Here is a 19,657-nt window from a genome sequence, read left to right as displayed (position 1 = left end):
TTCTACTTACTTGTGTTGTCACTTTCATAAGGTCATAAGTGATAGGAGCAGAATTAGGCCAATTGGCCATCAAGTCTACTCCACCATTCAATCATGGCTGATCTATCTCTCCATCCTAACCCCATTCTCCTCCCCATAACCCCTGTCACTTTCAGGGAGCTATGGACGTTGACCCCAAGATCCCTCTGTATGTTATTGCTGTTAAGGGTCCTGCCATGAACAAGTATACTTTCCCCTTACGTTCGACCTCTCAAAATGCCACAACTCACACTTGCTCTCATTGAACTACCCTTTTCTCTCCTACCGTCTATGTTCCCCCTCAATCCCCAAATTAATTACTTCCGTGAAAATATCTTATGGGTATGGCCGCGTGCGAAAGCATTATGTGAAGATATAAATCTCCTTTTCAAATTCTCAAAGAGCTGAACTGATGACGTTCTTGACTTAAATATACATGTAGGGACATAATAAAATTAATATGTATGACCAAGTGGACCCGTTGGGCCCAAACTTGCATTGGTGCAGCACCCTCTCCTCCCCCCTCCCTCCCCATCCCTCCCAACCCCCTCCCCTCCTGCCTCCCCCTTTCCCCCTGCTCCATCCCTCTCAAACCCCCTTATCCTCCTCCACCCCCTCCCCCCATCTCCACTCCCCTCACTCCCTCCCTTCCCCCTCCCTCTACCCTCTCCCTCCCTCCCTAGGAGATAGATTTAAACTTAAAAATGTGAATGTTCAAAAATATAACACCAATTTCAATGAAACTTCTTCCAATAACACCAAAGGGACAACGGTGAGTAAGGTGGGCCTAAAATAGTTGTGCTATCGTGTGCCGTTTTGGCTGTAGTTCAGGAATAAACAAACAAACAAGAGTATATAGATGTGTACAGAATTATTTCAGTTACCATAATTGATGAACACAAAGGCCAGGTTTGATCAAATTAGTCAGTTATATTTTACACCAACATATTTTCTTGCATTGAGGTAGAAATGATGGGCCGAGTGATTCATCTAGACCAGGCCCCATTATTTCCCCCATTGTTGTACCCAAATAAAATGCTGCTTGATCTGCTGGGTATTTCCAATATTTTCTGCTTTTTAAAAATTGTTTCAAATTTCAAGCATCAGCAGTTTTGTGCTCCGATTTAATGAACAGCCACGGGTAAATCAACATTGGCAGCTGTTTAAAGGCCCTGGAATCTGCAGGGTCCTCCAGCCATCAGCCGATATGTTCAACATTAGAGAGAGTGAGGACAGATCTGCTGAAGGCAATGGAGCGGGGCACCTCTCCCAGTGCAGTAGGGCAGCAACAAGTACATTGAAAGAATTTATCGAGGGCAGCAACAGGGAGAGTTAAAGAAATTATAGAAGGCAGAAACATGTATAATGAAAAAAAATATAGAGGGCAAAAACAGGTAGAGTTAAAGAAATTAAGGGCCGTAACAGATACTGTGAAAGAAATTATAGAGGGCAGAAACAGGTGCAGTGAAAGAAATTAAGGAGAGCAGGGACAAGTGCATTGAGAGAAATTAAGAAGGGCTGGGACACATACAGTGAAAAAGATTAAGGAGAGAAGGGACAGGTACAATGAAATAAATTAATGAGGGTTGCAACAGGAACAATTACATAAGGGCATAAGGGATTGGAGCAGAATTAGGCCATTCGGCCCATCAAGTCTACTCCGCCATTCAATCATGACTGATCAATCTCTCCCTCCGAACCCCATTCTCCTGCCTTCACCCCATAACCCGTGACACCAATAAATTACATAAATTAAGGGCAGGAATTGTTAAAACAAAATAAATTAAAAAAGGGTGTGTAAAGATACCGTGAAAAAGGACCAATGAAAAAGGATTAAAGAAAGCAGGAGCAGGAACAACGAAATAAATTAAGGACAGGAACCGGTACAGTGAATAAAATTAAGGAGCGAAGGAACAGGTAGAATGAAAGTAATTAAGAAGGGTTGCCACATGTATAATGGCATGAATTAAGAAGGACTAGGAAGAATGAAAGAAATATATTAATGAGAATCGCAACAAGTAAAATTAAATAAGTGAAGGAGAGCAGGAAAGAGATGCCGAAAATAGTCCAAATTCTGCATCATCTTCCAAAGGTCAACAAATGGTAACATGTTGTCCCTGCATGATTCTCCCTCCCCCTCCTCCCTCTCCTCCCTCCTCGCTCTCCCCTCCCCCTCCTCTCTCCCCCCTCCCCCTCCTCTCTCCCCCCTCCCCCTCCTCTCTCCCCCCTCCCCCTCCTCTCTCCCCCCTCCCCCCTCCCCCTCCTCCCTCTCCTCTCTCTCCCCCTCCCCTCCCTCCCCTCCCCCTCTCTCTCCCTCCCCTCCCCCTCTCTCTCTCTCCCCCCTCCCCCTCTCTCCCCCCCCTCCCCTCCCTCCCCCTCCCTCCCCCCTCCCTCCTCCCTCTCCCTCCCCTCCCCCTCCCTCTCTCCCCCCTCCCTCCTCCCTCTCCCTCCCCTCCCCTCCCTCTCCCTCTCCCTCCCCCTCCCCCTCATTCTTGCAAAACAGAAATAACCTTTAAGATCATCCAACGTAAACTCAGCACTTTGTATTCACAATTATTAATAGACTGAAACACCAAAGCGACCCCACGCCCCACCTCGCTCCAGCGCCCCATCAATCTTCAGACTTATTATTGATCGCAGCGCCAAGCGAAGCGCCAGCCCTAGCCCCAGCCCCAGCGCCAGCCCCGGCCACTCTGCGCTGCGCTGAAGACGGAGTGGATGCTGTGGCCTCCTTCTCTCCTCGGGGAAGTCATGTCCAATTCAAGCTCAAAGGTTGTGGCCGCCGCCGCCAGGTTGCTGAGTACTCTGGCCGTGATTGTCTCCCTGTTGACTTTCTGCACCAACTACTGGCTGCTCGCTACCGAAATCTGCGCGTTGCCAAAAAATTACACACAACCGGAGTTCAATCAGGTCTGTGAGTTACAGCTCGATTTGTAATCTAAGCACGCAGTTTGAGCGCAAGGAGAGTTATGTCCAAGATATGCATTCAGCATGAGCGCTTAGAATAGATTCGGAACTTTAAAGTCTTAAAATTAAAAAAACAAAAGTTGGGTGTGTGTTTACCATTACTTAACATGGAGCATGTGTTACTGTTTACTGGGTCCCTGTAAATCAGAGTTAATCCATTGCTAGGCTCAAGTTTGCAAACCATTCCCTACTGAAGGCACTGCCAAGCTGCACATTACTACGGGTGGCCTGTCTCTACTTTAGTATCCAGAGACTCAGGCAGCAAGCGTTGATTTTCGTTAATGATCCGTTAATCCACACTTAATAACCGAGTTAAGATATGTAGGCGACACTGGAAGGGACGTGCCTTGGGATCGTGAGAATGTTAAAGTGGTGAAACAAGGAACTGCAGATGCTGGTTTATTAAACAATAAGACACAAAGTGCTGGAGTAACCCAGCGGGGGCCAGGCAGCGTCTCTGGAGAGCATTGGTTACTTCAGCATTTAGTGTGGGTTTTTTCCCCCCACTATTAAAATGCTGGTGGGTGAAGTGATTTGGAAATGGAAGGATGAGCTATCATTGTTGGCCATGCAGGCAGGAGAGAAAATGTAACTAGGTGCACAATAAAACTCAGTGTCCTCCCTATCAGCATAGAGCTCACCCCCTGCAACAAAACCTACAGAGAAAAGGACTTTAAAGCAGAATTTCTAACTCAAGTAATGTTATCATTAATGAAGATAGATGACATAAGGCACGGGATCTGTGTAACACCCAAGAAGAAGAAACAAACAATAAGATTCTGGAGTAGCTCAGCATGTCAGGTAGCATCTCTGGAGAAAAGGAATAGGTGACGTTTCGGCTCGAGACTGAACAAGGGTCTCGACCCAAAGCGCCACCTATTCCTTTTCTCCAGAGATGCTGCCTGACCCGCTGAGCTACTCCAGAATTTTGTGTGTATCTTCGGTGTAAACCAGCATCTGCCATTCCTTCCTACATAAGATATTGTGTATATATAGAACTGTTTAGCGGAGGAAGACGCCCTTCACTCCACAATGTCCGTGTTGAACATGTCAAATTAAACTGATCACTTATGCCTGCATATGGTACATATCCCTTCATTCACCTGTATTTCAATGAAAAGCCTCTTAAACACCACCATTATATCTGTCTCTGCCATCCTTGGCTGTGTGTTCCAGGCACCCACCACTATTTGTGTCTAAATTGTGCCTTCTACATCTTGTGTCAACTATGCCCTTCTCACCTCCAGTCTGGAAGTTCCACCCTGAAAAAAAAGTTCTGACTGTCAATCCCTCCATATCCATGTGCCCATCTACAGTGCCCTCCATAATGTTAGGGACAAAGACCCATCATTTATTTCGAAGGTAGACACAAAATGCTGGAGTAACTCAGCAGGTCAGGCAGCATCTCTGGAGAGAAGGAATGGGTGACATTTCAGGTCGAGACCCTTCTTCAGACTGATGTGTGGTGGGACAAAGATAGGGTGTAGTCAGAGACAGGAAGACTAATGGGAGAACTGGGAAGGGGGAGGGGATAGGAAGGGAAAGCAGGGACTACCTGAAGTTAGAGAAGTCAACTTCATTTATTTATTTATTTATTTGCCTCTGTACTCCACAATTTGAGATTTGTAATAGAAAAAAAATCACGTGGTTAAAGTGCACATTGTCAGATTTTAATAAAGGCCATTTTTATAAATTTTGGTTTCACCATGTAGAAATTACAGCAATGTTTATACATAGTCCCCCCATTTCAGGGTACCATAATGTTTGGGACACAGCAATGTCATGTAAATGAAAGTAGTCATGTTTAGTATTTTGTTGCATATCCTTTGCATGCAATGACTGCTTGAAGTCTGCAATTCATGGACATCATCAGTTGCTGCATGTCTTATCTGGTGATCTCTGCCAGGCCTGTATTGCAGCCATCTTTAGCTTATGCTTGTTTTGGGGGCTAGTCCCCTTCAGTTTTCTCTTCAGCATATACAAAGCATGCTCATTTGGGTTCAGATTGGTTGATTGACTTGGCCACTCAAGAATTAACCATTTTTTAGCTTTGAAAAAAATCCTTTGTTGCTTTAGCAGTATGTTTGGGATCATTGTCTTGCTGTTCAATGAACTGCCGGCCAATGAGTTTTGAGGCATTTGTTAGAACTTGAGCAGATAGGATGTGTCTATACACTTCAGAATTCATTATGCTTCTACCATCAGCAGTTGTATCATCAATGAAGATAAGTGAGCCAGTACCTTCAGCAGCCATACATGCCCAGGCCGTAACACCCCCACCACCATGTTTCACAGATGAGGTAGTATGCTTTGGATCTTGGGCAGTTCCATCTCTCCTCCATACTTTGCTCTTGCCATCACTCTAACATAAGTTAATTTTCATCTCATCTGTCCACTATGTATACACTATGTATAAACACAGCTGTAATTTCTAAATGGTGAAACCAAAATGTATAAAAATACCCTTTAATAAAATCTGACAATGTGCACTTTAACCACATGTTATTTTTTTTCTATTACAAATCTCAAATTGTGGAGTACAGAGGCAAATAAATAAATGATTGGTCTTTGTCCCAAACATTATGCAGGGCACTGTAAAAGCCTTAGACCTCACTGTCGGATGTGCTTACCCCATCATCACCCCTGGTATTGAGTTCCACGCACCTCCCACTCTCTGTGTGCAAAGAAAATTGCTTTGCTCAGCTTCTTTAAACTTTCCCTCTCACTTTAAAGATATGCCCTCTTGTATTTGACATTTCCACCCTTGGAAAAAGATTCTGACCGTCCACCCTTATCTGTACCTCTCATTATTTTAGAAATTTCTATCAGGTCTCCCCATAGCCTCCGATGCTTTGGAGAAAACAATCAAAGTTTCAGGTTTACTGTTTAAGAATAGTTAATGAATAACACTCGGACAACATAATTATCAAACAAACTTGGGGACATGACTGGTTGCTTTCAGAGTAAGCTGAGACGGTCATATCTCGAGTAAAAAAAAGACTTTTCCAATTAGATATAATTTCTCGATAATATCACAGCACTATTTTGCCATGTCCATATCTTGAGATTCTGATTCCTACATATAAAGACATTAGGGTGTGATGGAATTTGCAAACATCTTAAAATTTAATGCCAAGTTATTTGCAAACAAAATATAGACCCAAATTATCTTGAGTAGCCCATGCCCATTTCAGTGTTAAATTACTTGACTGGCCAAGATAAAGATAACTTGAGCTTTTAGTTTAAAACTTGATATGTGTCTGTTTCAAAGCCTCTGCCTGGAAAGGAAGTAATTTTCCAATGTGGTAACTATATACTGTTAGAATGAATGGATACAATGCTGGTATTTGAGAGGGTTCTGGCCAAGAGGATTGGTGTAGAGTATGTGTATTCATGCACATGAGCACGTACATACTCATGCATCCATTCACACATGTGTGTTTCTGAGACCATGTCTGCTTGATCGGCATGGTGGCACAGCAGTTGAGTTGCTGTCTTACAGCGCCAGAGACGGTTCGATCCTGACTATGGCTGCTGTCTGTATGGAGTTTGTATGTGCTCCCAGTGACCTGCATGGGTTTTCTCCAGGATCTCCGTTTTCCTCCCACACCCCAAGGACCTAGAGGTTTGTAGGCTATTTGGCTTGATATAAATATAAATTGACCCTAGTGGGTATAGGATAGTGTAAGTGTGCGTGGATCGCTGGTCGGTGTTGAATTCGTGGGCCGAAGGTCCTACTTCTGCTCTGTATCTCTAAACTAAACTACAAAGGTCTGTGTTGAAGACCTATGTTGGGCACTCTGGGGCAAGATTTTGTATGGGCAATCTACAAAATTGATCTTTCCCTGTTCTGAGTTTTCATCTCTAAACATTACAACTCATTCAAATGATTTGGATTGATTTAGAATAAACCTTTAGATTTTACTTACATTACATTTAGATTGCAGTTACATTACATTACATTTACATTAAATTTTAGATTAAAAAGGGGACTTTTGTTTGTTGGATATGTTCATTTATACAATAGTTAGGAAGATAATGGACAAATGGTCTCCTCCAGAAAGAGCCATGGCAGTATAATATCAAATCACTTGATACTGAAGTAGATAAGACAGCACAAAGTTGGGATAGTTACTTGATGAAAAGTTAAAGTAACCTCACCAGAAAAAGTTAGGGCTTGTCTATTGTAGTTTAAATTAAATTTTATTGGCTTGTTATATTTTCTCTTAGTGGACTCTTATATCACTCTTAGTTGACTTTTACAATTTTAGTGTCGACTTCTTTCAGATATTTATTATTATTTTAGCTTTAAAAATGTTACTTTTTCTACCTCTGTTATTTTCCTTCTAATATGTTTCGTTCCTTACATCTTTCCTGCCCTCTCTTTATTTCTTGCCCTCTTTCTTTTATTTCTTCTCATTCTTTCTTTCCTGTGCTCTCTATCTTTCGCTCTCTCTCCACCTTTTCTCACTCTATGGAAGTGAGCTCAATAACTGTACAATAGTTTTCACTCAGTAATTGTAGTGTTCACTCTAATTGTTTTGTGGCCCCATTAACCATGGAGCATTCAGTAATTGTAGTGTTCGCTATAATTGTTTTGTGGCCCCATTAACCATGGAACAATTTTATTGGCATTATCTGCAATTTTACATGAATGGTACAATAAGTCAGTTAGAAGGGCAAATTATAACAGAGTGTTTATTGAATAGTTCCATGTTTGCTTGGCAAAAGCTGGAAAGTGAAAATAAAGCTAGATTTGAAGTCCAGCAATAACATAGATCAAAACTAATTTTCAAATGGAAATTTACATTTGTGAGGGAGAAACAAAGCCACACATAAAGCAGATATTCAGGTACTAGCCTGGATTGGGTTTCATATTTCAATACTTCAGAAGATTGTAATCACATTTATCCACAGATTACCAAAGGGCCGTCCATTAACAGACAAGGAAATAGCATGTTAATCCATAGAGTGCTAGGTGAATAGTTTACCTGCAGAACATGGGTGGTATTTTACTCAAAAGTGCCAGCCATGGATTGTCCTGAGCATTGAATGTTGATTAAGTCCTCCTGTGATGCATCTTCTTCTCTTCCTGTGTCTTTGCCCTTCAACTGCTTCTCCTCTCCTCTCACCCCACCCATGACTGCCCCTCCTCCCTCCCCAGCCATGACTCTTGCCTCTTCTATCTCACCCCTGCTGTAACTCCTCCCCTCCTCTCATCCCACCCATTACTGCCCTTCTACTCTCACCACACCCTTGACTGCCCCATCTCTCTCACCAACCTTTACTGCCCCTCCTCTCTCACACCAGCCATGACCTGCCCCTCCCCTCTGACCCAGCCATGACTTCTCCCTCCTCTCTCTCGCCAGCCATGAATTTTCCCCTCCTCTCTAACCCCAACTATGAGCCAACTCTTGCCCCATCTCTCTCAGCCCAGCCATGGCTATACCCTTCCCATTTGTTTAAGTTATCATTAAACTGGAAAGTTTAATAAGATTCACAAGAACATTACAGCGAATGGAGGGTTTGACTTAAAAGGAGAGGCTGGATAGGCTGTTTTTTTTCCTCTGGAGTGTAGGAGGCTGTTGGGTGACTATTGGGATTTATAAACCACACTTGCTAAAGAAAGAATGAGAACATCAGAGATGTCATGGAATAAAACTCTCATGTTAAGAGTAGACGTGGCAGAGATGGAAAGGGGTGGCGTCCTTGCAGGACACGGGGAGGAGGTGGAGTCAAGGCAGCGCCACCTTCTTCCATTCCGTCTCTTGCAAGTTTGCCATCCATTCAAGGACCCTAGCAGCAACCTCCGGGTGAGGTCAAACTTACAAGCACCTCACCCAACCTTGTTTATTGCATTGTGCTCCCGATGTGGCCCCCTCTACTTGAGTGAGAACAAGTGTCAGACCAGGCAAATACTTTGCTGAACACGTGCTCCGACCATCAAGGCAGCTCTCCAGCTAAGAGGACATATTTCTTTAGTTAGGTGGGGAATCTGGGAACTTTCTACCACAGACAGCTGTGGAAGTTCAGTTTATTTATAACGGCGATCATTAGATTTCTGGATAGTAAGGAAATCAAGCGTTGGGAAGAGTGCAGGAAAGTGGCATTGAGAAAGTAGATCAGCAATGAGCAGGATGGCCTATTTCCACTCTTGATTCTTGCGTCCTTATGTTCTGACCCAAAATATTGGCTCCAACCCCACCGCACTCATCAACCCTATCACCTCCCGAATCAGAAGTGTACCTGTTCATTTGGCCGAGAAACTGTGCCACACAGAACCACATACCAATACTTCTCCATACTTCTGTGTGACTGTAACACCCATTTAAAGCAGCCGTTTTCTTAATACCTCTCCAATCTCTGCTCAATAGTGAATTCTCTTCCCTCAGCTGGAGGTCAGCCAAAGTCATGGGGCCCATGCTAGCTTTTATAATTCACTGGAGCCCCTGGAGAAAATCCAGTTTCCTGCTTCAAAAGAGTGCCTGGTCTGTTAAGATTCAATGCACAAGCCGTTAAATGTAGCTTTGTTAAGAAAAAGAAGGAAGCCCCTGCCTCTTTTTAGCACCAGGCCAGGCTGGGCCTGTAACATGAACAAAAGTAATGGGCCATTTGTTTAGCATGAGAATACCAAGTGACGCTCAAAGTAATGGAGTAACTTGATTGTAAAATTTAGAAGCTTTTTTATTCAGGGCCACCTTTATATTGAATCGTCTTTATAATTAAACTGAAATATATTTCAAAAAGAATCCTGGGAATGAAATTTAAATTGTATAAAGTAATCATAATTACTTTGTAAATAATGACATGGACCTTACTCAGTTTAGTTTAGTTTAAAGATACAGCACAGAAACAGTTCCGTCAGCCCACCGAGTCTGCGCCGATCAGCGATCCCTGCACATTAACTCTATCCTACACACACTAGGGACAATTTACCAATTTACCAAGCCTACAACTAGCCTACAAACCTGTACGTCTGGAGTGTGGGAGGAAACTAGAGCTTCCTGGAGAAAATCCACGCAGGTCATGGGGAGAACGTACAAACTCCATAGAGACATCATCTGTATTCTAGATCGAACCTGGGTCTCTGGTGCTGCAAGGCAACAACTCTACCACTGTGCCACCTTGCCACCTCCTTACTGTTCATATTGTTATATTCAGTTCAATGTGAATTTTATTACTAATTTGCAAGTGCTCAAATAGTGTACAATATCTAGAAACCTGAAAAATTCACATGCTTACATTTATTTCACATTATTCACGTGAATCTTTTCCCCAAATTATATCATGGGATCAGTTCGCATTATGCTCACTGTAGCAAAATCTTACAGAAAAGTGTAGAGGGATATGGACCAAATGCGGACAAATGGGACTAGCTTGGATGGGGCATCTTGGTCAACTTGGACAAGTTGGGCTGAAGGGCTTGTTTCTGTGCTGTATGACTATGATTCTAAACATCTGAAAGGATCCACAGATGATCCTTTCTGATATTGTTGCATAATATGGTTACATTTTATCATTACTCACAAGGCCTTTGCGTCTAGTTAACTTACATAAGTTTTGCTGCTCTAAAAACATCTTTGCTAACAGTCAATAAGTCGCAAACAATAAAATGCAATCCATCGCAAATAAACTCCACTGGTAATTTGTCTGCTGCATATAACTAGAATGTTATGTTATCCAGTGTATTAAATATTTTGGGAATGTGATATAAATTATACCAATACTCTATGCTCATATGACACTTTCAGGGTGAAGTACAGATAAGAATTGTGTAGAAACAGACAGGTCTCACAGGATGTGCCAACCTTTAAGAAACTTGCACCACTGTAAAGTTTGGCAGATTACGGCACTGATTGAAGATACCCTAGTTTGGATTGCATGACAGAACTGAACATTGCTTGCGCGTCATACATAGAAACATAGAAAATAGGTGCAGGAGTAGGCCATTCGGCCCTTCGAGCCAGCACCGCCATTCAATATGATCACGGCTGATCATCCAAAATTAGTACCCCGTTCCTGCTTTTTTCCCCCCATATCCCTTGATTCCTTTAGTCCTAAGAGCTAAATCTAGCTCTAACTCTAACCCTCTCTTGAGTCAAAGTCATACAGTGTGAAAACAGGTCCTTTGGCCAACCTTGCCCACACCAACCAACACGTCCCATCTACACTAGTCCAACCTGTCTGCGTTTGGCTCATATTCTTCTAAACCTGTCCTATCCAAGTACTTGTCTTATTGTTTCTTAAACGTTGCAATAGTCTCTGCCTCAACTACCTTCTCTGGCAGCTGTTCCCCACCAACTTTTGTGTGAAAAGGTTGGTTACTCCTCATATTCCTATAAAATATTTTCCCCTTCACTTTAAACTTATGTCCTCTGGTTCTCAATTCCCCAACTCTGGACAAGAGTGTCTAATCGATCTATTCCTCATGATATTATACGCCTCTATAAGATCACCCCTCATCCTCCTGTGCTCTAAGGAATAGAGTTCCAGCCTGCTCAATCTCTCCCTATCTCTCAGAACCTCGAGTCCTTGCAACATCCTTGAGTCCATGTAGTAATTTTTTTTGTCCCTCCCATTTGTGCTTCTGCCACTTTCATTTCCTGAAGTTTTGCAGAAGAATGTAAAGAAAAACCATATTATTTTAATTCCCAATGGACTAGGTGCTGCAGAATCCTTATTCTACATTTGACCAGCCAAGGTCATTTCATTATTTCCCCAACATTTTTTGAGTCCCAGATGATGGTAGGATGGTTCAGTTGCCTGATAACAGCTGGGAAGAAACGGTCCCTGAATCTGGAGGTATGCATTTCCACACTTTTGTACCCCTTGCATGATGGGAGAAGGATGAAGATGGAGTAACTGAGGTGGGACTCATCCTCAATTATGCTGGTGGCCTTGCCGAGCCAGCATGTAGTGTAGATGGAGTCAATGGAAGTGAGGTTGGTTTGCATGATGGTCTGGGCAATTCTCTGCAATTTTTTGCAGTCTTGGATGGAGCTGTTCCCAAACCATACTGTGATGCATCCCGATAAAATAAAATGCTTTCTTCAGCGCATCTGTAGAAGTTGGTGAGAATTGTTTGGGACATGTTGAACTTCCTAAGCCTTCTAAGGAAGTAGAGGTGTTGGTGTGCTTTCTTGGCCATTGCTTCGATAGGGCTAGTCCAGGACAAGTTGATATTTACTCTTAGGAACTTGATGCTTTAAATAATCTCTACCTCGGCACTGTCAATGTGTACCACTTTGATTCCTGATCTTGCTGACATTGAGAGAAAGGTTGTTGTCTTGATACTGGGTTATGACGTTCTCAATCTCCTGCCATACTCCTTCTCGTCATTATTTGATATCCAGCTCACTACAGTGGTGACGTCTGTGAAATTTGCACATTGGGTTGGATTTGCACTTGGCTGACATATTGTGGATGTATAAGGAGTAAAGAAGGGGATTAAAGGAGATAGAAGTTGGAATATTGATATTAATTTAAATTGTGAAACTTTTGCAAAATTTCTAGTTCTTATACTGTGTCTGATCAAAAGAGGAAATGCAATTTCCTGAGCTTACATTGAACTTCACTGAAATGGTTTAGGAAGTTGAGGGCCAAGAGGCAAGAATGGGAGTGGAGAAACAAATGCTTGACATCTTTTGTCATCCTGATTCCCCCAAATTTTGTCTGCTTCTTAAAGACTTGTGGCATTGGATCAATGAGGCAGGATTGACCTGGCCCAGTATGATGCCGTCGGCTGCTTCCATCACCGCTCTCTGCTCCTGCTGCAGGCTACTCTTGATCCACCTTAACTGCTGGAAATACTCAGCAGCCCAAGCTGCATCTCTAGAGGGAATAACAGAGTTAATTTTTCATCTTGCTGATCTGACAACATTTCTGTTAAAACTTAGTTTCCTGGACTCCACAGAAGTCCAGCACCACGATCACACACAAGGAGAGAGGGTCTAACCACGGAGCATCGACAGAAAAAGGAAGTTCCATCATCAAATTCCTCACTGATGAGCAATTCCAGTTTTTCTCTTTTCTTTTAGATTCCAGCAATTGGCTTTTCAGTGAATTGGTCGTCTGATGCTGTTGGGTAATTCTTCTGCTTTCAGACTGACTGCTATTTGTGCATTGTCAGTGATAATGTCTACACTGTGAATGATGACGATATACTTCCTCTTCATGTGCCCATCACTGCAGAAGCTAATCTTCAGCCCGTTCAATTCACTTCACATGAATTCACAATATGGCTGATAGTGCCAGAATCGGCAAAAAAGGAGAAATCGCAGAAGGTTGTATTGTCAAAGACTAGTGGTCCAGAACTAACCATGAGAAACTGACTTGGTTTGGCCACGAAAAGCAGGACAAATGCAGTTCGGCGGAGAACAGATAATAACACAGGCTATTTTAAATCATCAACTGAGTGAAAGAGAATGTTATCAAGTGTGCTTTTAAGTGGAGACCAAAGGAATGGCAGATGCTGGTTCACTGTACCTAGGTCCAAGTGACAATAACGCATCATATAGGATCATCATCGGAAAAAGACACAAATACACAAAGTGCTTGAGCGACTCAGTGGGTCTGGCAGCATCCATAGGGAAAGTGGCCGGGACCCAACCCGAAACGTCACCTGTCTATGTTCTCCTGAGAGGCTGCCTGACCTGCTGAGTTATTCGAGTCTTTGCGCTTTTAAGTGGCATGTGTTCAGTAATAAATTAGGGGGCAATGTGTTTGCTGTGGTTAAGTGCAGGCTTTGTCAGGGCCACTCATCTCCCTTTCATTATTTCATTTAGATCATAGTGGTCATGGAGAGACTAGGAACGGAAACAGGCATTTTGGTCCACCACCATTACACAAATCCTACATTAATCCCATATTTATTCTCACCACATTCCCATCAACTCCCCCCCCCCCCACCCCCAGATCCTATCACTGGCTTACACACTTAGACAATAGACAATAGGTGCAAGAGTAGGCCATTCGGCCCTTCGAGCCAGCACCGCCACTCAATGTGATCATGGCTGATCATTCTCAATCAGTACCCCGTTCCTGCCTTCTCCCCATACCCCCTGACTCCGCTATCCTGAAGGGCTCTATCCAGCTCTCTCTTGAATGCATTCAGAGAATTGGCCATCACTGCCTTCTGAGGCAGAGTATTCCACAGATTCATAACTCTCTGACTGAAAATGTTTTTCCTCATCTCCGTTCTAAATGGCCTACTCCTTATTCTTAAACTGTAGCCCCTGGTTCTGGACTCCCCCAACATTGGGAACATGTTTCCTGCCTCTAACGTGTCCAACCCCTTAATAATCTTATATGTTTCGATAAGATAAGTTCCCCTCTCATCCTTCTAAATTCCAAGCCTAGTCGCTCCAATCTTTCAACATACGACAGTCCCGCCATTCCGGGAATTAACCTAGTAAACCTACACTGCACGCCCTCAATAGCAAGAATATCCTTCCTCAAATTTGGATACCAAAACTGCACACAGTACTCCAGGTGCGGTCTCACTAGGGCCTTGTACAACTGCAGAAGGACCTCTTTGCTCCTATACTCAACTCCTCTTGTTATGAAGGCCAACATTCCATTGGCTTTCTTCACTGCCTGCTGTACCTGCATGCTTCCTTTCAGTGACTGATGCACTAGGACACCCAGACAATTTACAGCAGCCAATAAGCATATTCGCTGTTTTTTAATTTAATTTAATTAATTCACCATTGCCCTAATTTACCAAAGCTCCTTGCTCATCAAAGCAGGCTGTAAATGCTGCATTCGTCACACTTTGCCCTTTGCAAGCCCCATACAGTCAAGCCCCATGACTGAATTGCTTTCATTTTCCTCACAACTACTTCCCTTTTCACAGTTTCAGTCACAGACCCTGTTTTTATGGTCAACTTCCTTTCCATTAATTTTGAAGGATTCATGCGCTAGAGTGAGGTCCTGTCCTCCCATCTACCTTATTGGAGATCTTTGAACTGTCTTTAATCGGACATTATTGGTCTTCAATGTCAATTCTTGCACTAAATGTCGACTCTTTATCCTTTATCTATACACTATGGATGGCTTGATTATATTCATGTATAGTCTGTTCTATGAATAGATAGCACGCAAACAAAAGTTTTTCATTTTACCTCGGTACATTTGACAATAATAAACTAAACTGAATAAAACCAAACACTATGTATGGCTTGAATGTACTCATATATAGTCTTTTCTTTGACTGAATAGCACGCAAAGAAAAGCTTTTCAATGTTCCTCAGTACACATTGCAATAATAAACAAAACCAAACTAAACTAAACACTGTGGACTGCTTGATTGTATTCACGTTTAGTCTTTGATTGAATAGCTTTTCACAGTGGCTCGGTATACATGACAAAATAAACTAAACTGACCTAAACTAAACTGCTTCCAGTGGTGGGAGGAGGGGTGGAGATAACTACTGGGTCTTATCAAGATGGCTCTCTCCCTTCCAGTGGTAGGCCATGTGAAGTCAGTAAATCTTTTGCTTCAGAGATCATTCAGTTTCGTTGAAGATAGACACAAAAAGTTGGAGTAACTCAGTGGATCAGGCAGAATCTCTGGAGAGAAGGACACTAGAGAATAGACAATAGGTGCAGGAGGAGGCCATTCGGCCCTTCGAGCCAGCACCGCCATTCAATGTGATCATGGCTGATCATTCTCAATCAGCACCCCGTTCCTGCCTTCTCCCCATACCCCCTGACTCCGCTATAATGGGTGACGTTTCGGGTCATGACCCTTCATCAGACTATTTTTGGTTTAAACCAGCATCTGCAGTTTCTTCCTACATATTTAGTTTTGTTCTGTCAGAAGCGGATGCTTTAAGAGACACTGAGATTCCACTGTTGGGAAATCTTAATTGTGGTCAGCTAACATCACAAGATGAAATGTTTTTGTGCATGTAGAAACACATTTTAAAAGTAGGCTAAAACTTGTTAAAATCCAGCATTACTGAGTTACTCCAGCATTTTGGGTCTACCTTTGGTGTAAAGCAGCATCAGCAGTTCCTTCCTACACATTAAAAATGTAACATCTCTAAGTTTGCGGATGACACAAAGGTGGGTGGCAGTGTGAGCTGCGAGGTGGATGCTATGAGGCTGCAGGGTGACTTAGATAGGGTGGGTGAGTAGGCAGATGCATGCAGATGCAGTATAATGTGGATAAATGTGAGGTTATCCACTTTGGTGGCAAGAACAGGAAGACAGAATATTATCTGAATGGTGTCAGATTAGGAAAAGGGGAGGTGCAATGAGACCTGGGTGTACTTGTACATCAGTCACTGAAAGTAAGCATGATGGTACAGCAGGCAGTGAAGAAAGCTAATGGCATGTTGGCCTTCATTGCGAGAGGATCTTAGTTTTGGAGCAAGGAGGTCCTACTGCAGTTGTACAGGACCCCGGTGAGACCGCACCTGGAGCATTGTGTGCAATTTTGGACTCCTAATTTGAGGATGGACATTCTTGCTATTGAGGGAGTGCAGCATAGGTTCACCAGGTTAATTCCCGGGATGGGGGAACTGACATATGATGAAAGAATGGGTCGACTGGGCTTGTATTCACTGGAGTTTATTCCCTCCAGAGTTCACTGGAGGATGAGAGGAGATATTATAGAAACATATAAAATACTTAAAGGATTGGACAGGCTAGATACAGGAAAAATGTTCTCAATGTTTGGGGAGTCCAGAATCAGGGGTCACAGTTTAAGAATAAAGGGTAGGCCATTTAGGACTGTGATGAGGAAAAACTTCTGTACCAAGAGAGTTGTGAATCTGTGGGATTCTCTGCCACATAAGGCAGTGGAGGCCAATTCACTGGATGTTTTCAAGAGAGAATTAGAATTAGCTCTGAGGGCTAAAGGAATCAAGGGATACGGGGAAAAAGCAGGAACGGGGGTACTGATTTTAGATGATCAGCCATGATCATATTGAATGGTGTTGCTGGCTCCAAGGGCCAAATGGCTACTCCTGCACCTATTTTTCTATGTTTCTACATTTCTAAAAAATATTACATTATAATAATAGGAAATGCAGGTGAATGGAGATTAACTAGGATGGTTGAAAGACTAAGAGCTATTTGACTGATAACTCTTTTTGTTTTTTTCCTCTGAAACATGGAACAACAAGTTTACTGAGATGAATTTCACTGATGATCATAGTTCATAGTTCATTTGTATCATGCAATGGATGGAAACACTTGTGCTTAAGTACCCTGAGGTGTTTCGTGAGGTGTTTCTTGATAGGAAACTTTCAAGGAATGAACACCAACGTTAATCTGGAGGAGAATTGAACACCCTTGACCTTCAAACAAAATGCTGAGCCTTACTCTTTGACGGAAAATGTTTGGGGAAAGCTGAAGAGGCACAGGAAGAGGCTTTAATTGATTCAATTGAGTTTTTGGACTTGACTGCAGCATTGCTTCTGAAGTGTACACCATTAGGAAATATGGAGATTACAAGATAACAAGATAATTATCAAACGAGAAGCAGAGCTTGTGTAGGAAGGAACAGCAGATGCTGGTTTATACCGAAGATAAACACAAAATGCTGGGGTAACTCAGCAGGTCAGGCAGTATCTCTGGAGTAAGTTCGCCAGTTACTCTAGATAAGTTATTCCAGATAACTGAGTTACTCCAGATAACCCCTCTCACTGACAGATGATTTGTCTGCTACTCACACAAGGATTAGCAACCTTCATCATGTTCACTGCTTCACATTGCAGAAAGATTCAAGTGCGTAATTGACAAACACTCATCCTGGCTCTTCCAATTCAACAGTCCTTCTCTTGGGATGCGTCAGAAAACATAATTTTAACATTAGGTGAAGGGGAAAAGATTTAATAGGAATGTGAGGGGTAACTTTTTCACACAAAGGGTGGTGGATGTATGGAACAAGCTGCCAGAGGAGGTAGTTGAGGCTGAGACTATCCCAATGTTTAAGAAACAGTTAAACAGGTACTTGGATAGTGCAAGTTTGGAGGGATATGGACCAAGCGTAGGCAGGTGGGACTAGTTTGGCTGGAACATGTTGGCTGGTGTGGGCAAGTTGGGCCGAAGGGCCTGTTTCCACACTGTATCGCTCTATGACTATGACTCCCTAGATTAAGTAACATAGGAATTAACAGTCAGGGGGTAGAGGAGGGGACAGGCTTGAGTTGAGCTGGAAAAGGAATCCAGAGAGTAGCACTGGAGAAGACTCAATGTTTGTACGTGTCAACGGATACGAGCTTCCAACAGTCTTTAGGGATGGAACGTGATCAAGGCTTGGCAATGAAAATTTCCAGAATATTCAACATTTAGAAGAGATGGACATCATGGAAGAGAATATGGATTAATACAGATACTAAAGAATGCAAAAAAGTTACAGAGAAGAATCTTGGCTCAGAAAATCAAAGTCCGTTTGGGTGGAGCTAAGAGACAGGATGGGGAAAAAAATAGTGAGGATTTGTATAAATAAAAATGGCAGGGATGGTGCAGGGCACGGGTGCACTCTTGTAGAACGAGCTGAGAGTCCTGGCTTAACAAACAAACTAATCGCAGCTTCCTTGATATAGTAGGCCGTTCCATTTCAAGGTGGGAAAACGAATGTAATGGTAATAGAGCCACTATAGTTAGGGTGATAAGGACTGCTCTCTGTGACCTTGAGTCCTGAGGTTGTGTTCTTGTCTATGGCCCTGGTTGCAACCTTAATGCACCTCATCCTGGATGGGAAGGAACAGTATGGGTGGAGAAAGAACCAATTGTCCTGGTCAATATGGCACAGTAGCTCAGCAGGTAGAGTCGCTGCCTCAAAGCGTCAGAGACCCAGTTTCCATCCTGACTTTGTGAGCTGTCAGTGCGGAGTTTGGACGATCTCCCTGTGACCACATGAGTTTCCTCCCACATCCCAAAGGCATGCGGGTTTGTGGGCTAACTGGCTTCTGTAAATTGCCCTTAGTATGTTGTCTGTCCAAGTCTATCCAACCTCTCCCTGCAGCTGAAAGCCTCTAATCCAGGCAGCATTCTGGTAAACGTGCCCTGCACCCTCTCCAAATCCTTCACTTCCCTCTTGTAATGGGACATCCAGAACTGCACGCAATACTCCAAATGCGGCCTAACCAAAGTCCGACAGAGCATCACTCACAAGAGAAAACCTGTAGAAGCTGAGGACCAATTGTTAACCAGAAGTATTTCAACTAAATAATTGGCCAATGCTGTTAATTTGTCAGCTTTCTGGAGATATAACATTAAGTACATCAATTTGGAAAAGTCAATTTAAACAACAAATTTACTGGTCCATGATTCAGTTAATGGTGAACTATAGTTATACACTCAGATGCTTTTAAAATCTCTGTTAGTCGATTTGTTTTCTGTTAATCATTTGTAATTGAATCTGCTGCATTCTGTAAACACAACCTCTTTTATAGCAAAAGAAGAGGCTGGAAATATTCCGCCGGTCAGCTAGTGTCCACAGAGAAAGGAAGAACAGTTACTGTTTCAGATCTTGTAAATAGGAAAAGTTGGTGTTTAAAAACTTTAAGCAATAAGTTGTAGGGAAAGGGGGAAGGGGCAGGGAGAAGTAGGCTGGATAATGGAGTAAAGACCATGAGACATTGAATGATGTACATTGTGGAGTGGCTGAATGAAACTAGGTTATGGATAACAAAAGGTACTTCTGAGAAAAATGCAG

At 42.8% G+C, this 19,657-nt stretch overlaps 1 protein-coding gene across 1 annotated transcript in view; it reads left to right on the top strand.

Annotated features, from left to right (window-relative positions):
- The first annotated feature begins 2,690 nt into the window (after positions 1 to 2,690).
- Positions 2,691 to 19,657, top strand: part of LOC144595286 (transmembrane protein 182-like) — a 44,525-nt gene continuing 27,558 nt past the window's right edge. The window contains exon 1 of the mRNA XM_078402591.1: positions 2,691 to 2,928. Coding sequence (XP_078258717.1) covers positions 2,737 to 2,928 — 192 coding nt within the window. The 5' untranslated portion in view covers positions 2,691 to 2,736. The remainder of the gene's footprint in view (positions 2,929 to 19,657) is intronic.

Source organism: Rhinoraja longicauda, chromosome 7 (assembly GCF_053455715.1).
Source record: "Rhinoraja longicauda isolate Sanriku21f chromosome 7, sRhiLon1.1, whole genome shotgun sequence".
Taxonomy (NCBI): domain Eukaryota; kingdom Metazoa; phylum Chordata; class Chondrichthyes; order Rajiformes; family Arhynchobatidae; genus Rhinoraja; species Rhinoraja longicauda.
The sequence above is the reverse complement of the archived record's forward strand: the minus strand, read 5'-3'. Positions and strand labels throughout refer to the sequence as shown.